Source organism: Camarhynchus parvulus, chromosome 3, assembly GCF_901933205.1.
Source record: "Camarhynchus parvulus chromosome 3, STF_HiC, whole genome shotgun sequence".
Classification (NCBI taxonomy): domain Eukaryota; kingdom Metazoa; phylum Chordata; class Aves; order Passeriformes; family Thraupidae; genus Camarhynchus; species Camarhynchus parvulus.
Genome location: NC_044573.1, coordinates 90,045,008 through 90,071,818, shown reverse-complemented (window position 1 = coordinate 90,071,818; position 26,811 = coordinate 90,045,008). Strand labels below are relative to the sequence as shown.

Sequence of the window (26,811 nt, the reverse complement as noted above, 5' to 3'; positions counted from 1 at the left end):
CATGCCATGGCACTAGCTAGCAACTTAGCTTTATGAATTTACACACACCCTCTTTCCAAGCAAAACCAGCCAATCCTACCAATGTAAAATGCTGCCATACAGAGCATTTACGTTTCATCAGATGATGCACTTCTGTCTAAGGTATTCAAGAGTTTCCACTTCTGCAATATCTAAATGCCTGTACTTAATCTTTTGTATATGGACATAAAACACACAAGTACACACCTACTGCCAAGCTTTAGAAGGAAGACAACAGCCACCCTTCACCTCTTTTCAATAATTGTTTCTATGGGAGCAAAGACTATGCCAGATGCATAATGCAAGAAACATGGGAGTTTTCCTGAAATTAGGACATTTACACTCAGTAGAAGACAATAACTGCATGCTCTTATGCAAGACTGTCCTTAAGCACCTGCCTTTACAGGGATCCCTTGAGATTTCAAGTTCCAGTTAAAACAGCCAAAGTTTCTGACATTCTTCATCAGTGAAGAGATTCAAGTTATAATTGTGGCAGGATCACATTCACTCTTCTTTAAAATTCTTTGATAGGATTATAAATATAGGAGGTCAGAGTTCACATATTGCCTTGAGGACTGAGCGCACCACATGTAATGCACATGTTCTGCAAGCAGGCTCTTTATTGACATACTCCAATGAAATTGTCAGACACTTGACTTACAAACACACCTGCAAGTCACATTTTGCACATGCAGATTTTTGCACATGCAGATTTTTGCACTCTCAATTCACAGAAGAATCTTATTTGCAAAGGATCCCAAGATGTCAATGTTTACAGTCTTAAAAGGAAGTATTTTCTCCAGGCAAATGTTACCAAGTCTTTTCATCAGTGGTCTCAAATGCAGACCTCTGCATGTAACACAGTGTTATTTTGCTAAAAAAATAGAGAAAACATCACAGATATATAAAGCCCCAATAACGCATGAGGAAAATTTTTTATCCAAACACAGCATGACATGAATTTAGATCTGCTGGGTGTTCAGACAGAGTATAAATATGATTTCTTAAAGAAAAAAATTCCGCTTGGGAGATACTTGTGGATTTATATAATTTAATATTCTTAAGGGACTACCTGACTTCATTTACACAATTTGCATCAATCCAAGATTATCCCTGAAAACTTATTTCTTAACTACTATGGACCTGAGTTATGAAAGCATACACTAGCTCAGGTTGGAAGAGAGATTGCCTCATCTGATCCCCTCCTCAAAGCAGAGACAACTAGAGCAGTTTGCCCAGGACCATATTCAGTCAGGTTTGGAATAAATCCCATGGATGGAGATCCCACCACAGCTTCTCCAACATTACAAATGGGGCCACAATGTTTATTCACACTGTAAGGGGAAGGAGAAGATTCAAATATTTGCACCAAAACTTACAGCTGAGAAAATAGCACAGACACATGTCACAGAATAAAACTGAAAAATAAACACAGCTATTCACTTTTTTTATATGTTAATTACTAAAATCTTATTTGAAGTATTCTGACTAGTAGACACATTAGTGAGAAAAAAGCCTAACTTGTAATAGTTCCAAGCTATTTCTGTGAACGGAAGACTTGCTAGTTTTCTCAGTTGAAGTGTATCACTAAAACCAAATTGACAAGAATAAATGTGTACTGCAAAGCTGCACAGTACAATATAACCTTTATACTAAAGCAGGAATTATAATAAAACTGGCTTTATAGTATAAAATGGAAAGCTACAGTCTAATGCTGAAGACACATGGATGGAATAATTTAATGTTAGTGCTTCTGTTTTACAGATGTCTGGTCACAGGAGCAGGAAACTATTTTCTTCCTGACCCAACTGTGTATTTGGAAAAGAGAAAAATCCAAAGAAGACTCATAGGTGGGAAAGAGTGATACCAATTTTTTGTTTAATTAAGTATTTACAGTTCTTAAGGTTAACAGGTGCAGCTTTGGAACAATGCTCTTTGAAGCAAATGTTTGTGGTTACATTTATTTGTAACCACATTGTATTTCTTTATACTTTTATATTATTTTTGCCTATCATACATGGATTAGTTACACTCTCGAAAAATATTTCCTTCCCCACCCCTAAGACAGACAGGTCTATCTCTCCTTATTTTTTGACATAATAAAGATAGCTGCAAAGTATTGCCACAATACTTGGAGACAGTTATTTTTGTTTTATTATTCCCAGTGCAATCAAAACCTCAGCACACAGTGTTTTACTGCAGTTCAGAAGGCACATCATTCAAAGTTTCAATAATCTGTCATTTAAAACTGACAGATTAATTCTTTCTTCCTTTCCTGAAGAAATTTTTCATTTTCGTAAAAAGCCACTAGAATATCCAGAATTTTTTGCTAAAAAAATACAGAATTAAGATATTAAAATACTGCTATGCTGAATAGCTAGATCTGTGACATTCCATCTGTGATGTTTTGAGAAGTAGGAGTGTTTTTCTGCTATGACCTGAAGTAGGAGCAAAATTGTTTCCTAGTTAAAACACATATAACAATGGGGTAAGACCTGTTTTCTTATGGTTTTCAAGCTATAGGTGGAGAGAAATTCTGGCAATTCAAGCTGAAACAAGCAGTTGGAACTGCTTTAAATGTCTGAAACACATGAAACAATGAGCTGTATCATGTGTCTGAAACACATGAAACAATGAGCTGTATCATGAAGGGACTACCTCAATGCAGAATGAAGGAGGAGAAGGGGACAGAAGGACAGAGAAAGTTTTCTCCTATGATAACATCAATGGTTGAATCAGGGGGCTTCATGAAATTTTACACTTTTCTATATGCAGGAACTCATAAATATTCCAGCCTGGGAAGCTACTACTCTATGATAATAACTGATAATGGCCTTCCTAAGAGCACTGGAGAATAGTTAACCTATGAAAGACAGCACAATTGCAAGCTCTTCACTTGCAAGGAAGGCTGTCCTCATTCTATGCCGACTCCATAAAAAACAAAGGTTGTGGCAACTGCAAATTATAAAAAACCCTTGTCATCAACAGATGGGTACCTAGAGGCCATATATTACATACTGATAGGAAGACATCCCACATCAGAGAAGAGCAAGGCAGACGGGGAAGAAATGAAGAAATAAATTTTTGTTCTAGAGCCTATAAAATACAATTTTTTTAGGAAAAAATTAAGTATTCATAAATATTTAAAGCCCTGTTGCCATCTTATTGTGAAAGTCCCATACCTTCTTGGTGATTTCTCATGGGCAAGTCCTCACAGCACTAACTCCTCCTTCCTCACAACACAGCCAATGAACTCCAATTCTCACCTCAACCACTTAACCCACTCTTTCGTAGCAACTCCTCTTCTTATTGGACACAGCTGTGGCCTATTAAGGGCAGGCCTGTTCCTAATCTTTGGTGATTAGCACGGCTGCAACTCGTCAGGTGTGAGATTACCTTCTGCACTATTCTCTTACATTCTATCCTTCCACAAAGCCCTTTCCAGATTTTTTCCTTAAAAATACCCAAGCACAGCAATACTATGTTACATATTAGTTTTGTAACATTTTTCAAATGTACTATTTTTTAATGCATATGTATCTATATGCATGTAAAGTCATTATTGACTTTTAGTTTCACATTAGTTCATTTGCTTCCAGTGACCTTTATCACCTGGTGATAATGACCAGTATCATTTGGTTATCAAAGAAAATTCATGTGAACAGCTCTGGAAGATTAGAATTTTAAAGTAGGAGTTGATTTTTTTTGAATGTGAAAGTGGATTTTTTTTATGAAAGTGACTCATAAATTGGTGAGTAGGATAAAGTTTCATAGCCATACTTTACCTGTCTAGGTCACATGTCAGCCTTTCAAAATTCTTAAGAATTGTATAAACCTGAGCATCTTGACCAAGAAAGCAAGGTGGCAATAATCCATGAATATTCAATTGTTGCCTCTCCTCCAAGGTAAAAGCCATGCCCTAAAAAAACAAAAAGAAAAATAAAACCCATGTATAGATGTACACAAGAGATAATTATTTTAAGAAAACTTTTGCAGCAAATCGTAGCCCGGAAAAAGTCAGCATCATAAAATCTATTTAAAATTAAACAGAATTTATAATGGTGCAATTATTTTGGGGAAAAGATTTTATTGAGCCATAAGAAGACCTCTACAGATACAATAACTCCATATCAGCACAGAACAAGTTAACATCTCCTGAGTAGTACAAGAGTAGCACCTGCAAAACTGCTAAATTACAACTGAAGAAAAAAGCAGCCATATATTCATTCCCCTCATTTTCTGCTTTTAATGAGGTCTGTCTGTCCAAAACATCTTCAGAAATTACCCAAGGTACTGTAAGAAAGATGGTGCCTTTACAACAGAAACGTGACTGTGGGTTTAGCATACCAGTATCGAGCACTCTGGCTGCTGAAGTTTTACTCTGCTGTGGTAACTACAGTTAGCTTGCTTACCTAGACAGGTTTCTTGTTTCTGTTTTTGTTGTTTTTTTCTCAGAAATAATCACCTCATAGGGTTGATTCATATGGAATAAAAATTTATTACAAAATCTTCCTGTATCTTACTAGGCTACATTTCGTACAACATTTTTAATCTAAACTTTGAAGTGGCTATGTGACTGTGACTTGAAAAAAGTAGGAACAAAGCCCTAAAGCAACTCCATCACACTATCTGCTATATAATGACATTAATCAAGTTGTTACCTTAAGTGAAATGATGACTCAAGAAAAATATCTTACAGTGAACCCTTTACAAAACATCAAACATTTCCAAAATGTGTTGCTCCTTCCCTAGACAGGAAATGAAGGGAAAGCAAGTTTAATAAAGATGAGCAACTGTTTTGCTGTAGTTCTCCACTTACACGAGATTTTATTTCCAAATGTGTACACAAAGGCTGCATTTTTTTCCCTAATGAACTTTCTGTGACCACATAGGTCATGAATGTCTTCAGCTGCTATCCCATCTTGAAAAATCATGGAAGAAGGAAGAGTCAACACTCGTCACAAGTTTATTCAGTGTTGATCCCTCTTATCTCCACTAGACTTTTTTGGGCTTAAAAAAGCCACGTGTGCTCATGCACACTTCAGAATCAGTTCCAAGTGACTGGACTTCAGGGAGCTGGATAGTTTTAATGGATCTTCTAGTGCTAGCAGTTAAGTGACAATCCAGTTATTCTCTGCAATTCTTCTTTCCCCTGCTTCCATTAGTCAAATGGAATGAAAAAAATTTCTGAATGTCCGTGTTTGGCTTTACATTAGGAATAAAATATGGACTTTAATTACTATAATAGAGTTTCCCCCCCTTACTGGAAAAAATATTTTATTTTAAAACAAACACATGTGTTACATCTTGCCAAATGCCTTTTTTAAAAAGTACTTCATCTTGGAATAGTCTATTTTCCATGTATTACTACAGCTTTATAGTAAGTGTTAATTTCTTTGGTTACTACGAAAACACAGCACCCACCTACACCCCTAGCATTTATATGGTTAGAAAATCCTTTACTTGAATATTCCTCTATGGCACAGATATTATGAATTCTTCACATTTCCAAGATGAAATGTTAATCATTTACTTTCCCCCTCAGATGCCATATTTACTCAGAAGAAAAGAATTATCATTAAAATATATCACCTGATAATTTAATAAGAGAAGGCCATTTTATGAAATAAGTGCATCCTATTCCATCTGCTTATATTATGGAAGACTTCAACTATGTAGGATTTATGGTTTATGCCTAGATTTCTTGCACTAGCCTGAAATTTTCTTTTCTACATGAAAATTCTTATTTTTTTCCTGTTTGAAGTGTTGTTTCCCAGCCATCCAGCAGAGAGGGCTCTAGGTCCAGCTTGGTTTACACACTTCTTTCCCTCCCAGAGAGGCATATTTTGTGCACACCTGGATGGGACAGACTTCTGTCATCTAGGATCCAAACTATTATAAACTATGTAGATATTTTTATTCTGTAGCTTGTGTTACAAATGAATTTTTAGAGAAGAACAACAGTATGACAATCTAAAAGCAGCATAAGGGCAAGAGACCACAACCATAAATATTAACCTCTGCCAAATTAGTTTTGATTTATTCACTGCTTTATGCTTCATATACATCACAAAGATGAAAAGTATAGTTATTATCAGCCTTCCCAGTTAAGAGTTTGCAATTCTTCAATAGCTGTATTTCATATGTTTCATTATATCCTCTGGTTTGCTTTTGGTAAAACTAAGTTACTCTTCAGCCACCTCATTACCTTCCTTTCTCAAAGGTCAAAACTTTGGTTAATTTACTTTATTGCTCTTTACATATAAATACCCTTTAGATTTTCCGTTGTACACAGAAAGCTCTCTGAGTTTTCAAGAAATTTAACTCACTGCAAATACATTTAATTTTGCATTTGTCTCTCCATTTGTAATGTTGCAATATTTTGCAATTGTAGCAGTGATTTCTATTACTGCACATCATTCAGTACTCTTTCATTATTTAATGTCTATGGGTTTATCAACTCCACTCTTAACTGTCTGTCCTCTGCTCATAATCTCTAATGCCCCGAAGTCCCTCATCTACAATGTTGGTGTAGTGCATTTACACATACATCAATACCCTTCTTCAGTTGCAGTACTGAAAAAGCACAAAACAGACTAAAAAGCACAGCATCATCTTGTATCAGACAGCTTTTTGCACAGGCTTTCAACACAATTTTCAAGCAGTGCTTGAAAAGACAGACAGCATATTCAAAATACTTCAAGATCCATCTCAGCCTCTGTTCACAGTGAACAGAGACAAGTTTCCTCTCTTAATAGAAACTAGATTGCCCTGACACAGTTTTTCTTCAGATAGAATACCTGAGACTCATATAATTGCTAGGTTTATTTAAACCTTTCTAGAAAAAGAGAGTGTACTAGAGCAATATGTGCATCCTCTCCATGCACTAATGAGATTCAGCTTTACTAAAGGGCAGCCAGTATTCATTGCAGGGATCCTTCTCCAATTTCTCCCAAGACCTAGCCATCTTTTGTTCTAGTAAATCAAAACTTTCACTTTTAAAAAATCCAACTCATTTGGAAGAATAGCTCATCTCCTCCTGTTGGCCTCACTGCAGGTGTGTCACAGAAGTATTAGCCTAAGAGCATGTAGAAGGAGGCTGGCTTAGAAGAGGAAATTATGCCCACATCCAAGGTTCTCTGTCTCAGTGACTCTTTCATCAGTCTCTGGAAGGGAAAAATCAAGGCTCATAAGACTTCAGGGGTTCAGGAGACAACCACCAACAGCAATACTCCAGCTAAAGTACTCACATGTATATTTGAGCCTCCTGTATCCGTGAAGGGGGAAGGAAGAAATGAGGAGGAAGGTGAAAAGGATGTATATCTGGAAGTACCATAATCTCTGAATTGCTGGTCTAACATACTGCTAGAGGAAAATTACAGTCTCTAGACTATTCTGGGATGGACAAGCAAGTTCATCACTGTCTCAGAGTCCATCAAAAAGGAAAAAACTCTTGGTTAAAAAACTCATTCTGTACATCTAAATCATAAAGCACAGTGAACAAATTCCAACAATATTGTGTAAAAAAGCACACAAGTCTGAGGGACTCAGCTATGTTCAACATCTGCTGCCACAGCCGGAAAGAGGAGAGGTGGCACCTTGCCACTCCTTGCAGGCTCCCACCACGGCAGCTGGAACCCCTGAGCAGAGGCCAGGGAGTGCTCTGCCAGACAAAGCTCTGAGAAAACTCCACAGCTGCCTGCAGTACTTGTCTGCTCCAGATTTGAATCATTTTTTTGAACAAATGGACTACAGAACCCCGCAATTCCATTCTTAAAAATTCATTCTTCAAAACAAATGAACAAAAAAAGGACAATGCAAACAAGATGAATGCTTTTGGCTGAAAGACCGAAAACATTCTTCAATTACTAGGGAAGAGCTTTTCCCCCCAGTGCATCCCAAATAATCAGTGGCATCACTTCCAGTTGCCAGTCACACATCATCCCACGTTGCTCACACCACTTCATGTACAAGTCTCCAGGAGAAATTCAACTGCAGAACTAGATGCAGTCCTTAGGAAATCATGATCTTTGGTATGCATGACTGTTTGCAGGCAATTCTTTTGCTGGTCAAGCTTTAGCCTTCAGCAATTTTGGTTTTTCATACTACATTAGTACTGTTAGGGAGGAATCCAAGTCAAAATTAATTTCTTTTAAGGAAAACTTCTTTGGCTGAGGAAGCAAAAAAATGTATGCATAGTCCTGCTAGGTACGAGCTACATAAAAGCAGCTTCAGACACCTAATGTCATAAACATTTAGGATCAGAATATTAAAAAACCCACACAAACAAACCAACTAAAACCACAACTCTTCAAAATTTCATACATTCAAAGAAATTTTTATAAAACCTCTATAAAAATATAAACACATGGGTTTTCAAGTATTTAAAGCTACATTTAAGAGTTTAATGATCTGTAAATCCCTTTGAGATATTTTATATAATTTGTGTTTTTTAAAAAAGTCACCTTATGAACAGGCAAAAAGGAAGTTTTACAAGCATTTCCTGTCCATTTTTCACTTTTATTCTCCAAACATGACTTCAGAGAAATTGGATAAATACTTCTAATACTCCATGTCCAACACTCCTGTCAAGGCAGAATACACCAGGAAATACTTAGAATAACTAATCTGAGCACAATACTCCATAATGAAGTCATTCTGCTGAAAACAAATGTGGTTCATGGCAAGAAATTGGTGTTGCAGCAGTACAGTATGGTTAAAGATGTTTCTTCGGTTTTCTCTACCCATACTTGTCATGACTGCCAAAAAATATTACAAGCAGAGACAGCTAATGCAGCCATTTGGGCCAACATCTCTTCTGCAACCAGTGCTTTAGAGCACACCAGTCACAGAAAGTACCCCAGTAGGTAAGAAAAGGGACTGGTTTTTTTTTAATGGTGCAAATTCACACAGATTTCTGTTAAGGTGGTTTCTTTTGGACCTGAAGAAAAAAATATTTCTGCAAAATGTCAGTTTGCATTAACTTAGAGGTTCATGTTTCTTCTTAAGAATATTTGCTGTTAAGTCTACATATAAAAGGGCTTGAAAATCTGAATCTCATTTCAATTTTAAAAAAACCCAAAATCCTCATTATTAAAATTTTGGAGAAAAAAAAGAAGTCCTTTCAAATGGTGTTTATGAAGGCTAGGGAGAAAGACAACAAATACAAATTGATAAGAAGAAAAAATATGCTGAACAGCAGAAAGTTATCACAGTTCAGAGATTAATAGCATGGAGTTAAGAAATGAAAACTGAATATGAAAATACAGATTTTCTGCTGCAATCATCTGGCAACACATACAGACAACAGCTTTGCTTTCAGAAACAAAGGATATCAATAACGATTTATAATGTACACTTTATTTTAAGTCTTATTAGACTAGAAGTAGAAAAGTCACAGTGTGACAGATCTGCTATCTTTCAAAAAAGTTTTTTTTCCCCAAAACTATGCTCAGGTTCTCTATTAGGCATTTCATGAGGCATATTGGCTAGTTCTGGATTATGCATCTCATTAAGGTTTAAAAATCAGTATACTGACTAGTGATTAACAGTCCATTAGATTCTCTGGCAGAGAAAATGTGATTTTCTTGCCTTTCTACAGTACCTAACACAGATCTTGTACAGGTCTTGGCCTACAGCTGAAATCCCTGAATTCGCAATGAATCCTGCTAATTAAGTGCCTTCACTGGAGTTTGAAAAGCCAGACACAGACAGACATCTACCCTGGTTAAGATGAGGAACGAGAAAAGCTAGAGAAAGAAGACTGGTGAAGTGCAAGCAGCAGAATCCGACTAAGATACAGCACTTGTGCTCCTTTTGATAAGCTCCCATGCACAGGCATCCATCAGGACCTGTCAGATTGCAAGGCATGCTGAAGGTAAATAAATAAATTTTAAAAATACAATAGCTGATGGGCACAGCTCTGAACACACAAGAAAAGAAGAAACTGTCCTAGTTTCAGCTATAAAATGCCTAAAGGCACAAGTTTAAGCACTTTTCTTTAAATACAGCTTTTTAACAAGTACTTTAAGTTGAAAAACTATATTGTGACATTTGGCATTTATATTTCAAAACTGTTTTTCTAGACTTGTGGTAGATCTGCTGCATTGCGTTTAACACACAATTTTCTTCCCTAGAAACATCAAGTGACCTGAAGCCTACTCATAGCTCAATTCTAAGTCCATGGGATTTCCAAAAGCAAACGTAAAAAGTCAAGTCAACAGAGGAAACTGAAACAAAAGTCAAAACCAGCTTCCAACAAGGAAAACCCAGATAAATACAGTAGCTAATACACACACCCATGGACTTATGACTCAAAACAAATGCAGGTGGCCAGAAGGAGATCAGACTTCTCTTGGCAAATTCATCACGGGAATGTGTAGGCAGCTTGGCAGCCATGCCGTGAGCTGATACAGTGATTGCACACAAGCATGATTCAGACCAGCACAGTATAAATGACACATCACAGCATTCTTATTTTTACAATCCTTTAAGCTAAGGTAAACAATTATCTGAACGTAAGCAAGCAAACCAGTTTTAAGAAACTATTTCTATGTAGGTGTTTTATTATACACATACAGAGTAAAATCTTTTTGCATTGCATAATCTCTCCTCACTCTAATTTTGAGAAGACTGTACTACACAAACAGCAGGCAGTAACAAATAAACAGTAAAAGAAGTCACCAAGATAATAATGTATCAAAATATATCCCATGCTGTGCTTTAATGTAGGAGATGGCTTATGTCTAGTTAAAACTCTAAATTTAGTTATTCATATGCAATATAGGCACCTATCCATCCACGATAATTATAGGATAAAGTTAAAGTTTACTCTAGAATAGGTACCTTGCAGTCACTAATCCAAATTGCTCTAATTACTATATTGACTACAGACCAAATTCAGATTTGCACACATAAGCACTTACTGAGAACTGGGAAGCTCAAAGGTATTGGAACAACCAACATTGCTCATTATGGCAATAGTATCAACTATAAATCCACCGCATAGCAGGCTATCACAGCACCAGGCAACAGCCAGGCACAACACTCCTCTGCATCTCAGGGGGCACTAATTGCCCGTATGTGGCTGCTACATCAAGCCTCTACCATCCTTTTGACTCCTCAATCCACATGTTCTGTTGAAAAACCACATTAGTCTGAATTATTCATACTGTTTGGGATACTTAATCCCAAAGCAACTAGAAAAATTGCTAGAGCTGCATTTGTGCACTCTCAAATCAGAGCTGGCTGTCTCAAAATGTGGCTGTCTCCCTATTGCTGCTCCCACCAGGGAGCTACAACGAACATAGGCATGAGCAAACCGGGACCACAACAACATCCCAATTCTGTTTGTAAGAGCAGCTAAATTAATAACAGACTTAATAATTAATACCAGCTGTGGTCTGTGTGTCTCCTGACTCAATTGCCTAGCAGAGATATCGCACCAGTGAAGAGACACCTGTCTCAGCTCTCTTGGTTGCCCCTAGCAGAGACCGAACAGCCACCTAAAACACAGTTTAAACTACAGAGCCAGAGAAGCTGAGCAGATATTCTTTTGCTGGGATTTGGGTTTGTTGTGGTTTGTTTTGGTTTTTTTTTTTTGTCCCTGGATATTTCTGAGCCATTTTTATTCTTTTATAACTCCTTTGGGATGTACTGACCCTCAAAGATTACTACTTGGGAAAGCTCTGCCTATGGGAACCAGCCACAAGAGCAGTTTACCACATCACTTACAAACTTGTCAAGTGTGTTCTTATGACAGATTTTAGTTTTCAATACAGTTTACCCATGCTATAGATTAAAGACACTGGTTGTAGGCCACTTCAGAGCTCTAGCCCCCTGGATGAAGTATGGTAACAAAAATAATTTTGTTAATTACCACCTTCGTCAATACTGTTTGTCTTCTAAAGATGCATCAATGCACAGATTTATTTTTAAATATTAAATTTATATAATAATAGCATAATAAATTATAATTTGAACAATAGTTGTTTTTTTAAAATAAAGATGTAAAAATAAAAAGCAGTTTTACTAGACCATACCTGAAATTCTACTTAAAATAATAATTTACTTGTATAATAGATGCTATGAGTCAGTTCCCTATATCTGTAATATGTAACTCCAATCAAAGGATGCTTGCAATGCTATCAGTGGAATAACTGACACGGAATCCCTATTTACAAAGGGAATTTAGATTAAAATAATGACAGCTGACATAAAATATATTGTTAACCAGAATTATGCCAAACAAAACACCAAATAATACCTCTCTAACTGTACAGTTTTACAAATAAAGCACAGTCGCCAGGCACGCAGTCTCCAATATACAATATTTACATTTGCAAAATCAGGTGTTATTTGAGAGTCAGGCATGATTTCCATGTAAGTAGGAGAAGAATTTCAGTAACTGCCAAAAATCCCATCTGTCTGAAATAAGTACTTAACCAAATACAGGTCAGTAAGCCCTGAAATCCTGAGGGGATTTGATAAACCTGATATGCTTAACAGATTTTATTGTTACCTTTCAGAGACTAAACAGACTACCAACTACTGTATTCTAGGCTTCTGACAGGACTAAGCAACTAATTTCACTTCACTGGCATGATAAACAATTAACAAAAATAAATATTTTAAATACCCTAACACAGAGTTGTGTTGAGCAAAGAACAATCTCAATGCTGTGGTCTTTGCTTCTACTACTACTACTACAATGGTGCACACTCTCCCTGCTGTCCCAAGTGGTGACAGGGGCACTGGCCAGCCTGGCGAACTACAGAGGTGTGACCCGAGAGCTGAAGGCACTGTCATGTTGAGCAGCACCAGGCACACAGATTATTGGGTCACTCATGGGTAGTGTACTGTTTTACTGCGCCTAAAGTGATGTGTCTACTCAGAATTAGTCCTCTGGGCACCCTCCACAGACTGAGGGAAGTGCGACCCTAGGTGGTGCCCTTTTCTCTTTTTTAGGATTATAATGAACTATTTCAGACAAAATAAATTACATTAATACTTTCCATTGTCATGGGTAATCTATAATTACAGTATTTCTATTACCACAGCCTGGTAATGTGATCTGTAAGCCTTTCTGTCACATACATTTATTGCATATATTACATACCTATCAAGCATTTCCCATTCTACGGATGGAAACTTACTTTCCTTTAATTATCTCAGTCTAAGGGGTAGTAGTACATGTAAACATGAAAAAAGCCTACGCAAACTATTTATTTGGGAGCTTATTACATCCAGTCTTGGCATTTTTTCTCAGAACTGGGCAGTACTCTGAAACCAATTATAAAGCCACATGAAAAATTTACACTCTGAATGTACCTGATCTATAAGCACAGCCTTAATTGCTATCAGACAGGCATTCAATTTTTGCTGTAACCACAGGCATCCTACTTACAATACTCTCTTGCAAATACTTTCCTTCTTGCTGAAAAGTCACTGAAGATTCATGTTATCATGAACAAAATGACAAAAAAATTTGCCAATTGAAGACTTTGAGTAAGTCACTATTATTTTTCCATTTTGAATTCTTAAACATGCTATCTAGCCGTCAATAGACACAGTCATTAGTAGAACCACAGGCTGAGACAATTATAGCATCTGAAATAGCGGCTATGGGTACACATTGTCATATATCATACACCTTCCTGAAAATTGTAATCTTACCTGAACTTTGCTACAATTTTGTTTGGTTTCATCACTTTAGATTAAGACAGGAGGAAAATACAATGAAGGGCCAGATAGACTGAAAAGGCAAACTCTTTAAAACTCAACATGGAAAAAAAGACACAACTACTCTAAAACTTTAGTGTGAGCTCAGATTTTGTAACCTAAAATTGTTACTTAACCAGTCCTACAGAGACAGCAAAGTCATGCAAAGCTTTCCAGAGTATGCAAAAAGTTATCTGATTGAAGGAAGATATCTACTAATGGCAGAACAATTTCATTTAAAACTGCTGCACCAGCTGCATTCATACAGCTCTGCTTTTGCCAAACAACATGCCTATCAATAGTATCTGCTTGCATAGAAAAGATTAGACTGAAAAAAATCACAGAAAAAGCTGTGATAAAATAGGGTATATCACTTTTCTTTTTATTTGACTGCTCTCCAAAAGAGCTTGACTCATCAAAGCAAACAGCAGACTGAAGGAAAGTGAGCATTATGGAAATAAAATCTGAGTGGTAGTTAAGGAAAACAGCCAATATAAAACCATCTGAATTTGCTATCAGGCACATAAGAGCTCTACCTGAAAGAAAATTCGCGAAAGTGGAAAAATGACAAGAATCCCCTCCCAGGAGACCTGATGCATTTCAAGTGCTACTGTTTTCAAAGCAAACCAAGGATTCGTTGCCCTTTTATCTAATTGTGCCACACACAGAAATTAGAGTCTAAAACAACATGAAAACTAAAACTAGACAGAAAAAAATCCACCAAAACCCCACCAAAACAAAACAACAAACAAACCAAGAACCAATCCCTTATGTTAAAAACCAATTTTCTATGTTGATGTTGAAAAATATAACCTGACAATAAACATTAAACACAAGTCTATTTGAATCTGAAGGAAATATTGCTTCTCTATTCTAACTTTTCACATTTCCTGTAATGTAACTATGCAGACCCATTATAAGCTTTTACTATCTACATAACAGAATAACAGCTCCCTTTCCTAAAAGAAAGTATGATGCCAGACCCATCACTTGTACAAAATAAGAGTATCTTGCTTAAATCTAATTAATCTGGAGTGAGCTTTAACCACTGTCCTTGGTGTAAGCTTGTTCTGGACACACTGAGATAGCAGACCTAGAAACACAGCATCTACACAAGACAGTATGGAGCAACCAGGAACACAGAGGAGGAAGAAGTTTTGAGACAAACTGGCCAAACATAGTATTTTCAGACTAATAGCTAAGGCATTAAAAAAAAACCCAAAAAATCATTTATGCAGTGAAGTCAGAGTAAAATAAAATGACAGATCTAAGGAAATACTTCAAACAGTCTTTCTTAAGTCTAACATGGGGTCCTTAAGCTTGAGATACCGATTCACAGCATATTTTAGGCAACAATGAGAGATGCAGTTAAGAAAGATGAAAGATCATCAATTTTCACCAATTTTATAACCTTTGTAGTGAACTACAAATTAAGTCTGTCCATTTCTTGAAACCTTTCAACAATCCAGAGTAATATTAGCATGTCAACCAGACCAGTAACACCAATATTAAGCCCCTTTCATGCAAAATTGAACAAAAAATCCACTTACAAAACCAACTCAGACATTTGCATTCTATTTGTTTATTAATTTCCACATTACACACCAGCACACTAAACTTATTTTCTTAGTTCCTAAAGTTCAAATAGCATATTCTTTTTACAGAAAATGGAAATATGCAAAAGACCACAGATACTAAGGGCTATATTAAGAAAAAAATCCTCTCCAACAAAGTCCTAACTGAAATCCATGTCCCAGTGGATCCACAGCTCTTGAACATGAAGCATCACTTCCAGCCCTGATCACCCAAGAGGAAGTTTCCGATGGGGCACATTAACTTTCTGTGCATTGTTACGGAAATGAAGGAGGGAGTACTGGTTGTTTCACATGGAAAGTGTAGACACTTTGCTGCTTTAATTAAATGAATTTTAGTGTTTACCAGGTACCTGGTGGTTGAAAGACCAGCTGACAAAGAAAACCATAGTGCAGAAATATTAGTTCATCTAGCACAGGCAATATAGCCATAGCCATCACAGAAGTTTTATTAGTTTTACTATTTCTACACATATTTGAGAGCATATCTTATTTCCAGGCTCGCAGTAAGTAGATACTCTTCACATGCATTTGTTGCATACTGTTACAGGAATTCCCACATGAGAATGTCAAGGATCTGCACTGTCTTCAAGGGCAAAAAATAGGGAGATAAGAAAAGAAACAGTAACAAGAAAACCCAGCAGAGACAGATTTTGACACTAAGACAAAATTTTCCATTTCTAGGCTTCATTCTTTTTCTCTAAAAGATTAAAGGATCACAATAAAATGGCTGAAAAGCTCATATAACAAAACGCATACTTTTTTTCTGAACTCAAATGGCAAAACAAATGGAACCAACGGTATTTCAAAGAGCACAAAAATCTGCTCTTTAGTTTTAGTCAATCGAACTGCCTTTGGGGGGTTTCAGAAGCTTATGGTAGGAACTTGAAATGGAAAAGTAGATCAAATTCATTGTGGCGGTTGTACCTTGGCTATTTATACTGTAGTGACACTGCCAGATGCTAGTCAGACCATTTCACAAGCAGGCATAGGAGCCTTCAGATATTCACAATCACTTCTAATGATTATGTACTGAGAACTTAATGGCAAGCTTCACAACAAAACAAAATCCTTCATTTCACCACTGGTCTTGACTGTTTTGGCAAAGGTTACACTACTTGCTGTGTGAAGTGGAAGTGGCAACCTTCCAAACCAGGATGACTGGTTTCAAGAGGGACTAGTTAGACTCTCCTTCCCCAAAAGTGTTGGTCTCAAAAATAGTTTCTGCTGTTGTACAGAAGCATCAGTATTAAGTCTCTCAGCATAGCAAAGCAATCCTTGAAAGAAACAGATTTCTTTCACCAGTACTGGCATGCAAAATAAGACCATATGTCTAAGCTATAATATGCAAGATTTTCCAAAGACAGCTTATTTTTCTAGTAAGAAGTGTAATTTACATAGACTGAACTTTAGGATTCGTTTACAAGATTCATGAGAAAAACTGGCTTCCTTATAGTGTAGAAAAACCACTGCTCACAGGGAGCAAGCATTAATACTGCAAAGTCACTAGCCTTACTGGGGACACCAACCCAATTTAGTTACGTTTATCTGCCTCTCACAGTGGCCAAGAGGAGTAGCTGACTTTTCTAGAAGAAAAGTAAGAACAGTAAGGAACAACAAGGAGTTGCTGCTGAAAGAGCATGACAGTAAGCATGACAGTAAGCAGAAAAAGCAAGCCAAACTGGTGTGGCTGAAAGCAACGGGAATGGAAAAATTAAGCAGAAGGCCCAAGCAGATGGAGAATGAAGAGCCAGCAAAGCAAGTGAAACAGTAACAGGATTTATTTTCAATGAATAACTGAAAGAGAGCTCAAAGGTAGGAGTCACGGACAAAACAGAGCAAGTCCAACCTGCGTAAGGAACACTAAGATCAGAGAACACACACGAACGAATGCAAATGTGAAGGCTGAAAAAATGAACCTCAGATGAAGACAAGAAGGAAAAAACAGGTGCTGCAAGTAATTGTGCCAGAAGAGCTTTGGACTGCTGCAATCTGCTTCACACACACAGCACACACAAAGAACCTTACTTTGCTGTCTGTTCCTAATTATGCCTGGATTGAAAGCTCAAATCACACTGCAAAAGGCAACATTTCTTTTCTCAGGCAGGGGTGGGCAGCATTATCCCACTGGAAGCTCACAAGGATGAATCCAGAACCCCAGCCAGCTTTCAGCGGGAATTACAAATCACACAATTTAGAGGGGAATATGAGGGTCCCTCAAACAAAGCAGGTACCCAAAACACATCATCAATGGGGAAAGCATCTCTCAGTTTGGCAAATTTTTAAAGCTGAAATCTTCAAATTACTGTGTTGAACCAGAACTATTTATTAGTCTTCTGTAAAATGAATGCTTTTGTTTAAGAGCTTAAACTAGTCTATCATTAGTAGTACTACAGAAAACATTAAAAATCCTTCTACTAGATACTCTTAATGTATTCCACATGTGGGAGAATGAACTGAGAGGCATTTAGAGATTTCTAACCTTTTACATTCTAAAGTAGGGACACAGGTTGTGAAAGGTATATATGTGACTCAAATAAACACAGATAATTAGAAAATTCTGATTGTATGTGTCCAGAATCCACATTTATCCTGTTACACATACAGACATATTCTTGAAAAACTAGGTAACTTCCTCCATAGACTACACAATTTGTCAAAGAAACATCTTCTGGCACAAACAACAAAAGGAAAACACAATATAAAAGTAATTAAGGCTCAAAGGTTTTAGTTTGGGTTGCTACCTATGATATACTGCAGTATCTAATGCTTGTCATTTCTCAAGTGTCAGTGATAGCCAAGTTTGTTACCTAAAAGTAGGTCAGGAGAACCTCTCAGCTGGGCTCATGTAGCTCTGCAGATCAGTAGATCTTGTACTAACAACTGTGTCAAGTTTGAATGCCTTCTCATTCTTTGCTATCAGTTACACTGTTAAAGAAATCTGCCCGTTCAAAACCAAAAACCAGTCAACTCACATTCTTCTAAGAGGAATTTTACATTACAGGAAATTCAGAAACCTTCAGAAATAAAACATTTTTTCTTGTTTTTTTGTTTCAGATGAAACCTTGAGTGAAAAAAGACAGCACTGGCAGAAGTCCACAATAAAATTCCAGAGATTTAGCATATCTTCTAACCCATTAACACAAAACTTATCTAGATCATTACATATGTTTTCACTCACTTCAGACAAATGCACAACAATATTACAAAAATCACCATTGCTTACTCTGTTTACAAAACAACACTAATTTCTTTCTGCTCTTTGCTTTCCATAAGCTTTCCAAGCATTTGTACTGATTTTAGATGTATGGTCTGACTTCAGGGGTGGATTATTTAATAAAGGAATTGTAACATCCATAAATAATACTGCAGGCAGCTTGAATAAAATCCAAGTAAAAGAAAACATATCACTATATGTCTTCTTCTTCCTCCATCATCATTCCACAAATCCAACCACATGCTGGGGTCTGAAACAGCTGACCAGAAATTGAAAATATCTGCTCATATTAGCACTATTTGATAGATAATTATCACTGGAGAGGGAGCAGGTCTAGACTGCTTCCTATTGTTTGATTTTTTTTAATTTACTTTTTTTCCTTCTAAAGAGAGGAAATCACTAAAATATATCATGAACTTTCTACAAAGTTAGATAGGAAAAAAGTCATGCCAACATCAGACACTTTTAAGGGGCCGCAATTCAGATGCCCTACATAGGCTTGTTTTTAGGGGCAGATACATATAAGAGCACTCAACAAAATATGATACAGATAAGAGCACTCAACAAAAAATGTTTTAGTTATTACTTTGTGGATGTAATGAACTCACACATCACTTCATATTTTCCTGGCAGCTAAAGTCCCCATTAAAGCAATTATAAACTTTACATCTAAAGTATTTGATTGAGAAAAAAAATTTTGTCTTTAAGTTGATTCAATGTGCATGAGAGATATAAAACCACGAATGACAACACTTTACCCTAGTACCTATTGGGTTGAGAAATGAAAAACAACAACTGATAAAAATAAGGGGATTTCTTGGGTTAATATCTTTTAGTAGTACCTAACATGTACATATTTGGCACTTTGGCTGTACCAAAGTGAAAAAAGAAATTCTGCTTTTAACCAGATAATTTACAGTCCCACGTAACCCATAGTACCACTGCATACTTAACCATCTGAACCATCCTTACCCATTTATATTAGCTTTCATTGTTCCCTAGAAGTTAGATGTCACTATTATGAATCAATCTGAACAAAGTATTTTTAAAAAATATAGAAAACCAGTTAACAACTGGACATAAATTTAAGAGAACAAATGTTTATAATGTAGTTGCCCATGAAGTCCAAAGCATTATTATATGCACAGAGTTCATGACAGTCACAAATACAAGAGAACCATGCAGCTTGGAAAGGCCTTAAGGAGGTCCACTGGTCCAGCCCTACTCAGAGCAGGTCCAGCTGGGCCAGGATGCTCAAGGTCATCTCCAGCTGAGTACTGATTGCCTCCAAGGATGGAGATTCCACTTCTCTCTAAGCAGCCTCCCACTGCACTTGACTGTCCTCAATTTTTCCTTTTATTTTTCCTCAGAACTATTTCAAATTTTCCACACTCAAACTTGTCTTCCTGGCCTCTGACTCTTCCACTGTGTCACCAGGTCAGCCAGGTCTCTTCCTACAGGCCTCCTTTCCTCTTGTTTCCCAGCCAGTTCTCTTGCACAGAGTTATTCTATCCTCACTGCTGGGCTGCTCATCTGCCTTTATCTAAATTCATGACATTCCTGTCAGCCCATTTTCCATCATTTCTAGGTCACTCCAAAAAGCAGCCTGCCTTATAACATGTGCAGTCCTCAGGCTTGCAGACAGTGCAGTCTCTCTCATTACACAGCTCATCATACAGATGCTAAATTGTTCAGCCCATTATGCTTTAACCACAGTATTTCATTATCTGAAATAACAATTTTGCTCTACTTCCCAGTGGAACAGAAATCGTAAGTAGAGCATAAAAGTAGTGGTCTGAACTGAGCAGCTCTCAACATTGCTCCCAAGTTTCCTCTCATACAAGTAAAATTTAGAATGAGCCATGTGTAATTTCTGTGATACCCATGTGAATTTTAACTTTCTCTCTGAAGGCTTTTCTCATATCGTTGAGTTCCTTATCTTCCCTCGGCGTGGCTGGCCTTCCTTTAGCCTCTATTCCCCTGTGGTCCTTGACAAGATTTTCTGGATTGTGGGGTTTGTTTGGGTTTGGATTTGTATTTTGTTTCTAAATTCAGGTTTTTAGAAACTGAAAGGATTAGTTTTCAATAATTCTTTAAAAATGAAAAAAAAAAGTCGCAGAAATATCTTTTTTAAAGATAATTCTAAGTATTTATTTTCACATTCTTATTTTAGAAAATGAGTAAGAGGTTCTAAGAAACCTCTTCTAACTTCATCTTTCTCTGGGAAGAATATAGCAGTTTATTTGTTTCTCTGTTCAACGGGTGAATACTCTGCAACCAAAGAAAGCATAATAAATATCTGATAATTACTAGCAGCTTACTGCGCTTATTTGAATCAAACTTTTCAATTTTGAGGAAAATTTTTATAGCATCATCTACTGGTCTTCCATGAGAAACTTTTATTTGGGATTATGAAAAGTGGGCAAATTATTCTAACCTCATTTTTTCCAACTAACAATATCATGTTATCCATAGTTTAATGTAACTTAATGTAAATTACTAATGGCTGAAAGATACACATATCGTGTTCTTTGTACTGTCCTAATTATAATTAATACCACTTCTAAGTTAGATCAGAAAAATATTTATAGCCTCAACATGATTTCTTTGTTTCAGCATTGTTCTTAGATAATCAGAGAGAGACAATTTCTTTCCTCAGTATTTATATTGTGTTCACTCACATTATTTGACAAAGTAGAAAATCTAAAGTCTGACTTTGTAAAAAAATGACATTGCTGAGGGATTTTGTATGTCAATTCTGAGCCCTGAAGAGTTGTAAGTAAAAAAAGAAGAAACAAACAAAAAAGCCAGTGGACATTGCAGAAACATTAAAGTACCCTGATTCTGAGAGGATTACCAAACCTACCAATATTGTATTGTTAAACAGCTCCAGTTATCACAGTTCAACAATAATTCTCCACAGTATCAGTTAATGGATTAATATATTTTAAGGTAAAATTCCAGAAGAGATCATTTTCGTCCACATAAAGAAAAATAATTCAGAATATATTTTTTTTAACCCTACAGATGGTAAGATGCATCAGCAAAGGACAGGGGAGAGGGAGAGAGAGAGAGAGATGCCTCTCTCGGGGACATTGCTTCAGCTCAGACCCTGCAGGTACCAAGCCCCAGCAGAGCTCTGTGTCTGCTCGTGTCCAGCACAGGCCCAGCCCACACAGAGCCAGTACAGATGGCTGTGCCAGGCTGGGTCGCATGGAAGGAATCCCAAACTCCAGCCAAGCAGTTTCATGAGCAACAGCCCCACTGGATGTGCCAACAGAAGAATGCTTTTGGAAGATCAGTTCCTGTTGTCTAAGACAGCAACAAAGCTATGCTGACAAAACACTTCCTCCTGCAAGGCACACACCCTATCTCCATGAGAGGGCTCTACTGACACAGCTGCTTCAGCAGAGCCTCTGTTCAGCCCTCCACGAAATCACTGCCCATCCCTCCCCAAGAGAACCTTTGAGAGCTCTTCACATCATTGCCATAAAAAACGAAGTGAGTCTGGTTAAATAATTTTTGGTCTGTATCTTGTTTCTGCTCAACAGCCTGTGTGAACCACCCTTTAAACACATACACTCACAAAAAAAAACTGCTTCAATCTGGTCACACATTTGCAACCAAATGAAATGAAAACTAATATATAACCCTGGTTAATGCAGTACCACATCTGAAATTAAGAGTGTTGTTATTCTCTCTTAAGGGAGAGCTCATAGCAATGTCACACATCATTTCTTGAAGCAGAGTAGGGGAAATGGAACACCAGTCAGGACACACTTACACAACCTGAAGTTCAGCCCCTTGAATGAGGTGATTCTTGCATGCACTTCACCAGCTTTCTCTTATATAAATACAAGAAAACACCCAACTACTCTGACAATAAAAAAATATTCTGGAAACCCTTCAGGCTGGGACACTTAAAAATGCTAAAGTACGCAATTTGTATTCTGCCTTGGTTTTCAAAACTCCTATCCAGACCTGCTCTATATCCTATAAATGAATGTTTTACATTTTGTCAAGGATTAGTGTCTAACCATTAGAAGATTTACAGAACCGTGTAAAAACAGTTTTCTAGGTGATCATTCTATTACAGGACTTTTTAACTCTAGGAAGTTTCTTCCTGGATATACACACAGCAGAGAACCAAAATAAAAATCAGAGGATACATCACCAATACTAATGAATATAAACACTGTTGTATGTTCTTTCCCACACTTCCCATATTTGAGAATTCATGGGAAAGCCGGCCTGCAGATGTCTTACAAGGTATCAGAACATGTTTTACCTAAAAAGCTGGTTCTTTATTCCATTCTTCAATTCTGCGTTTTGGCAAAACAAGCTCTAAGATCCCTTTATTAATTTGTTTTATGGGGTTTGTGCCTGAACAAATATGCAGAAAAACGTATTAATGGAGGGCCTACACATTTTTTTCAAAAACATGAGAGTTTGAGAATTTAAATGCTGTATGTTCCTGCCAGCATGAGGAGCTGCTGATTAATTAAGATCCTGGCAGTGGATCAGCAATGGGTAAGGCTGATAGACCAGCCTTTCTCACCCACTGAAACCTAGATCAGATGCAACTGTTTGTATTTGAACTGGGACTAAGAAATTGAAAGACAGGCTTTATAACATTATTCTATCAGCTTAACAGCATCAAGGCAGTTAGCTATTTAATTCTTTTTAATGGCTCCTATGAAATAGTACTTTATCAAGACATTAGACAGGAACATAGCAATAGCCATCCAGCAGTGGTAAGAGATGCAGGTATTTGAGCACTTGGTTTGATCACTGTATGTCACCACATGCATATGTTACTAGTAGCTATGGACATTGGACCCCACCTAATTTTTAGAACACCAGTTAAGGTAAGCACAGCAGAAATATTTTCATCATCTAACTCAGAGACGCTATCTTATATTCACAGAGCAAGCACTGCTCCTAAGTGAGAAGGTTTTCACTACATATAAGTGGAAAAAAGTAAAACGTTGTACATAGGCAGGCCTACATGTCAATCTTTTCACTATTTCATCATTACATTCTAACAAATCCCGTACTCCTCTCAACTACAGCAAATTATCTGTAGGTAGCAAGCCAGCAGTATTTTAAGTTGCCTTTGCTGGTTTTAGCAACTCACTCAGCTGGGGCAGATGACATCTTGGAAATGACAGGACACTCCCAGGAAGGTGCTGCCTGCATTTGGTGCATGTCAAATCTCACTGATCTCATTACAGGTGAAATTCTCTCACTTCCTTTTTATGAGAAGGATGGCTGCTCAAGCAGAAACAAACCACAGTATATCAGCACTAACTTTAAGCCCCAGCAAAATCATAAAATGCATCTGATCAAAGTGAAATTTGTATAAAGGTTATTGTCTTCTCTTGCATGAATTTAAACCACAGCATACATCTGTGTACATTTAAAACATACAATGAAACATTTTTACTGCACTAAAACATGTTGGGGCCTACACAGGATTGCCAAAACCCTGACAACTAAAGGCTTTGAATCCCTTATTTCCTAATGATATATATTAGGTACATGCACGTTAGGTATTTTGCTTGAACTGGAGGCAGTCTTTTGAATCAAATTTCCTGGCTGTCACCACTCACTATATTTCACTCATGTTGTGGAACAGTCTTGTAGCACTTGAAGTCAATTCTTTTTGGATAAAAAGTAGTTAGAAATAGGTTCCAGGAGTTCATCTAATATGCCTGAACTGTAAGTAGACATTCAGTTCATGGGGTCAGATTACAGGTAGCTCAAAAGTACAAAAAGAACCTAAACCAACCAAACACAAAACCACCACAAATATTCTGCTCACTACCAAAGGAAACAAAACAAACAAAATAAAAATTAAAAAAAATTAATAGCTCCAAGCCTCAAAATCTCATTAAAAATCCTTAACATTATATTGTGGGTGTCTGATCTACAGATCTATGCCATTTCCTACTGAAAATACAGGCCATCAACCACAGCATTTACTACTTGCATACTGGTTGCAAATGTATACATGTGAGCACATAGCTTTATTTAAGATTTAAGAGATTGGTATGGAAACTACTCTAATATGACCACAGGCTACAGCAAGTGTTATGTTTTTCTCTCCAACAGAAGAAAGAAAAATGTCACATTCTTTTTTATTACGTACTTGTTAGATTTCCACTGACACGTTAACATAAGCAAGAATAATATGATTAAATTATTCTGAGTTGTGCAGTCATAAGAATTGCACATGACTCAGAACAACTGCAAATTGAAAAAAACAGCTTTACCTCCAAGAGGAACTACAGCAACAGATTTTGGCTTTCTCTCTGAAGAAGTTCCTGATCGGTAGTGATTCTGACTTATGAAGCCTTTTTTTGTGCTACTTCTACTCTATTATCATTGATTAAGTCAAGTGCAGCCCCAATGTGTCTTCTTTATTGCCAGCCAAGCTTTACAGTTTACTCCTATCTCTTGTAACCCCATAGTTAGCAAACCTCTAGCAGACAAGTTTCTTCTCTAGTCACCAAGATTGCTGAGCCTGAAGAGCTCCAGCTTGTTTGAAGGTCTAGAACACAAGGAAGGTGTTCAGTTGGCCACTAAATGACATGGGGATTGCTTTACACCTTTGAAGTAGACAGCACATTCAGCAACCTTTCAGTGCAGTGGGACAAGCTGTTTAAGGAACTCAAACGTAAAAGTATACAGGCATCCCTCTTTCCTCTAGGCTATAGGTCCATCAGGCTCCTTTTGATCTGGTTTCATTACATTCCCACATGTTGAAGTATTTTGAAGCTGTCCCTGCTTTGTCCCCTAGATAAGCTCCAGGGGTCCCCTTTCAACCCAAATTATTCTGTGACTGAGTCTCAGTTTCTAAGCTACTATTAGGGCATCCAGAAAACACTGAGAATCCAAGCAAAACCTAAAGCTGTAAAACAGCTTTAAGAAAGGTACTTGGCATGGGAACAGCTGTGAGCTGAAAATACACAGAAAAAACAGAACTAAAGATTCCAAATATAAGAGGCAGAATTCTAGCAAGACCAATTATCCCCTTTTTCAACTGAGTGAAATCAGTCATGACAGCAAGACCACGCTTTCAACTCTTAACTACAGCAACCTATCTGTAGGTTGCTAGCCATGAGAGTTTCAAGTTGCCACTATTAGATTTTTGTATTACTTTATTTAGTAACAGACGTAGTAGTTACTTTAATAATTCACTCAACTGGAGCAGAAGACAGCTTGACACGGTTTCTGTGAAGGCTTTTAAAACCTTCCTTTTAGGTCTCCTCTGCAGCATACTTGGGCTTGCAGTTTAATTTACAAGTACCAAAACCTAAATGAGCTGAGGAGAGTAAAAACAACTAGGGTATAGAAAATTAAAAAAAAAATAAAATCATCACAGCTTAGCTGCTCTGTAGACCCAGCCAGAAGGTTCTCAATCTGTGAAATTAAGTTCCTTAGTGATGATGGGGTTGTTCACTTAGTAGTTATTAGAAGAATTCCTTGAAATTACTATGAACAACTTTGCTTCAGAAACAGCCCCAGATGGCCTCCTCTCAGGCCAGAAAGAGCAGGACTGGATGAGAACTAAAGAGTTCTGATAGACCTTCCCCTCACAACAGCTACTTACACAAACAGAATGAACGCTTACTGGACTAAGTATTTCCCCAGCTTCTAGCTGCCCTAATTACTCTGTATTTCCTTTACAGAAGTGCTGATTTCAAAATCACACACTCACAAAAATCACACTTTCAAAATTCCACAAATAGCAGCAGGGGAACCAGAAACACAATAACTTCTCTTTTCTTAAAGTATTCCAAAACTTGCACAATATTGCTAAGAGACACCTATTCAACAAAATGTACAAGTTTGACATAGAGGTCATGCACATAGGCAATATGTATGCAAACACTTCCTCCTGCTGCTGTTTTTGTAAGAAGAATATAAATGCTTAGCCAAGTAACTAAAATCTCTGACTGCAGCAGGTAGCAGTAATAGTAATCCCATCCCATACCAGGCTGGCAAACTGTTCTTGTTCCTTGAGTACATACAAGGTAAGTCTCTAGATCACAGCTCCCAGTTCTTTAATCTCCTTTATTTCTGCTAGAACAACAACAGAACAAGACACAAGCAATCCAGGAGGTAAATGAAATGTGTCAGAGATGATATAGGAGATTCTGGGTGAACTAGTCAGGGGTGATGTGAAACTGGGTTTGCTTTTCACAAATTAGGAAGACCTGACTGGGAATACAATAATCAATGCCAGCCTTAGGTGTAATG

At 37.1% G+C, this 26,811-nt stretch overlaps 1 protein-coding gene across 2 annotated transcripts in view; it reads right to left on the bottom strand.

Annotated features, from left to right (window-relative positions):
* Positions 1–26,811, bottom strand: part of ME1 (malic enzyme 1) — a 156,801-nt gene that overhangs the window by 113,883 nt on the left and 16,107 nt on the right. For both annotated transcript variants that reach the window (XM_030944389.1, XM_030944390.1), the window contains exon 2: positions 3,804–3,937. In XM_030944389.1, the coding sequence (XP_030800249.1) occupies positions 3,804–3,937 (134 nt within the window). The remainder of the gene's footprint in view (positions 1–3,803; positions 3,938–26,811) is intronic.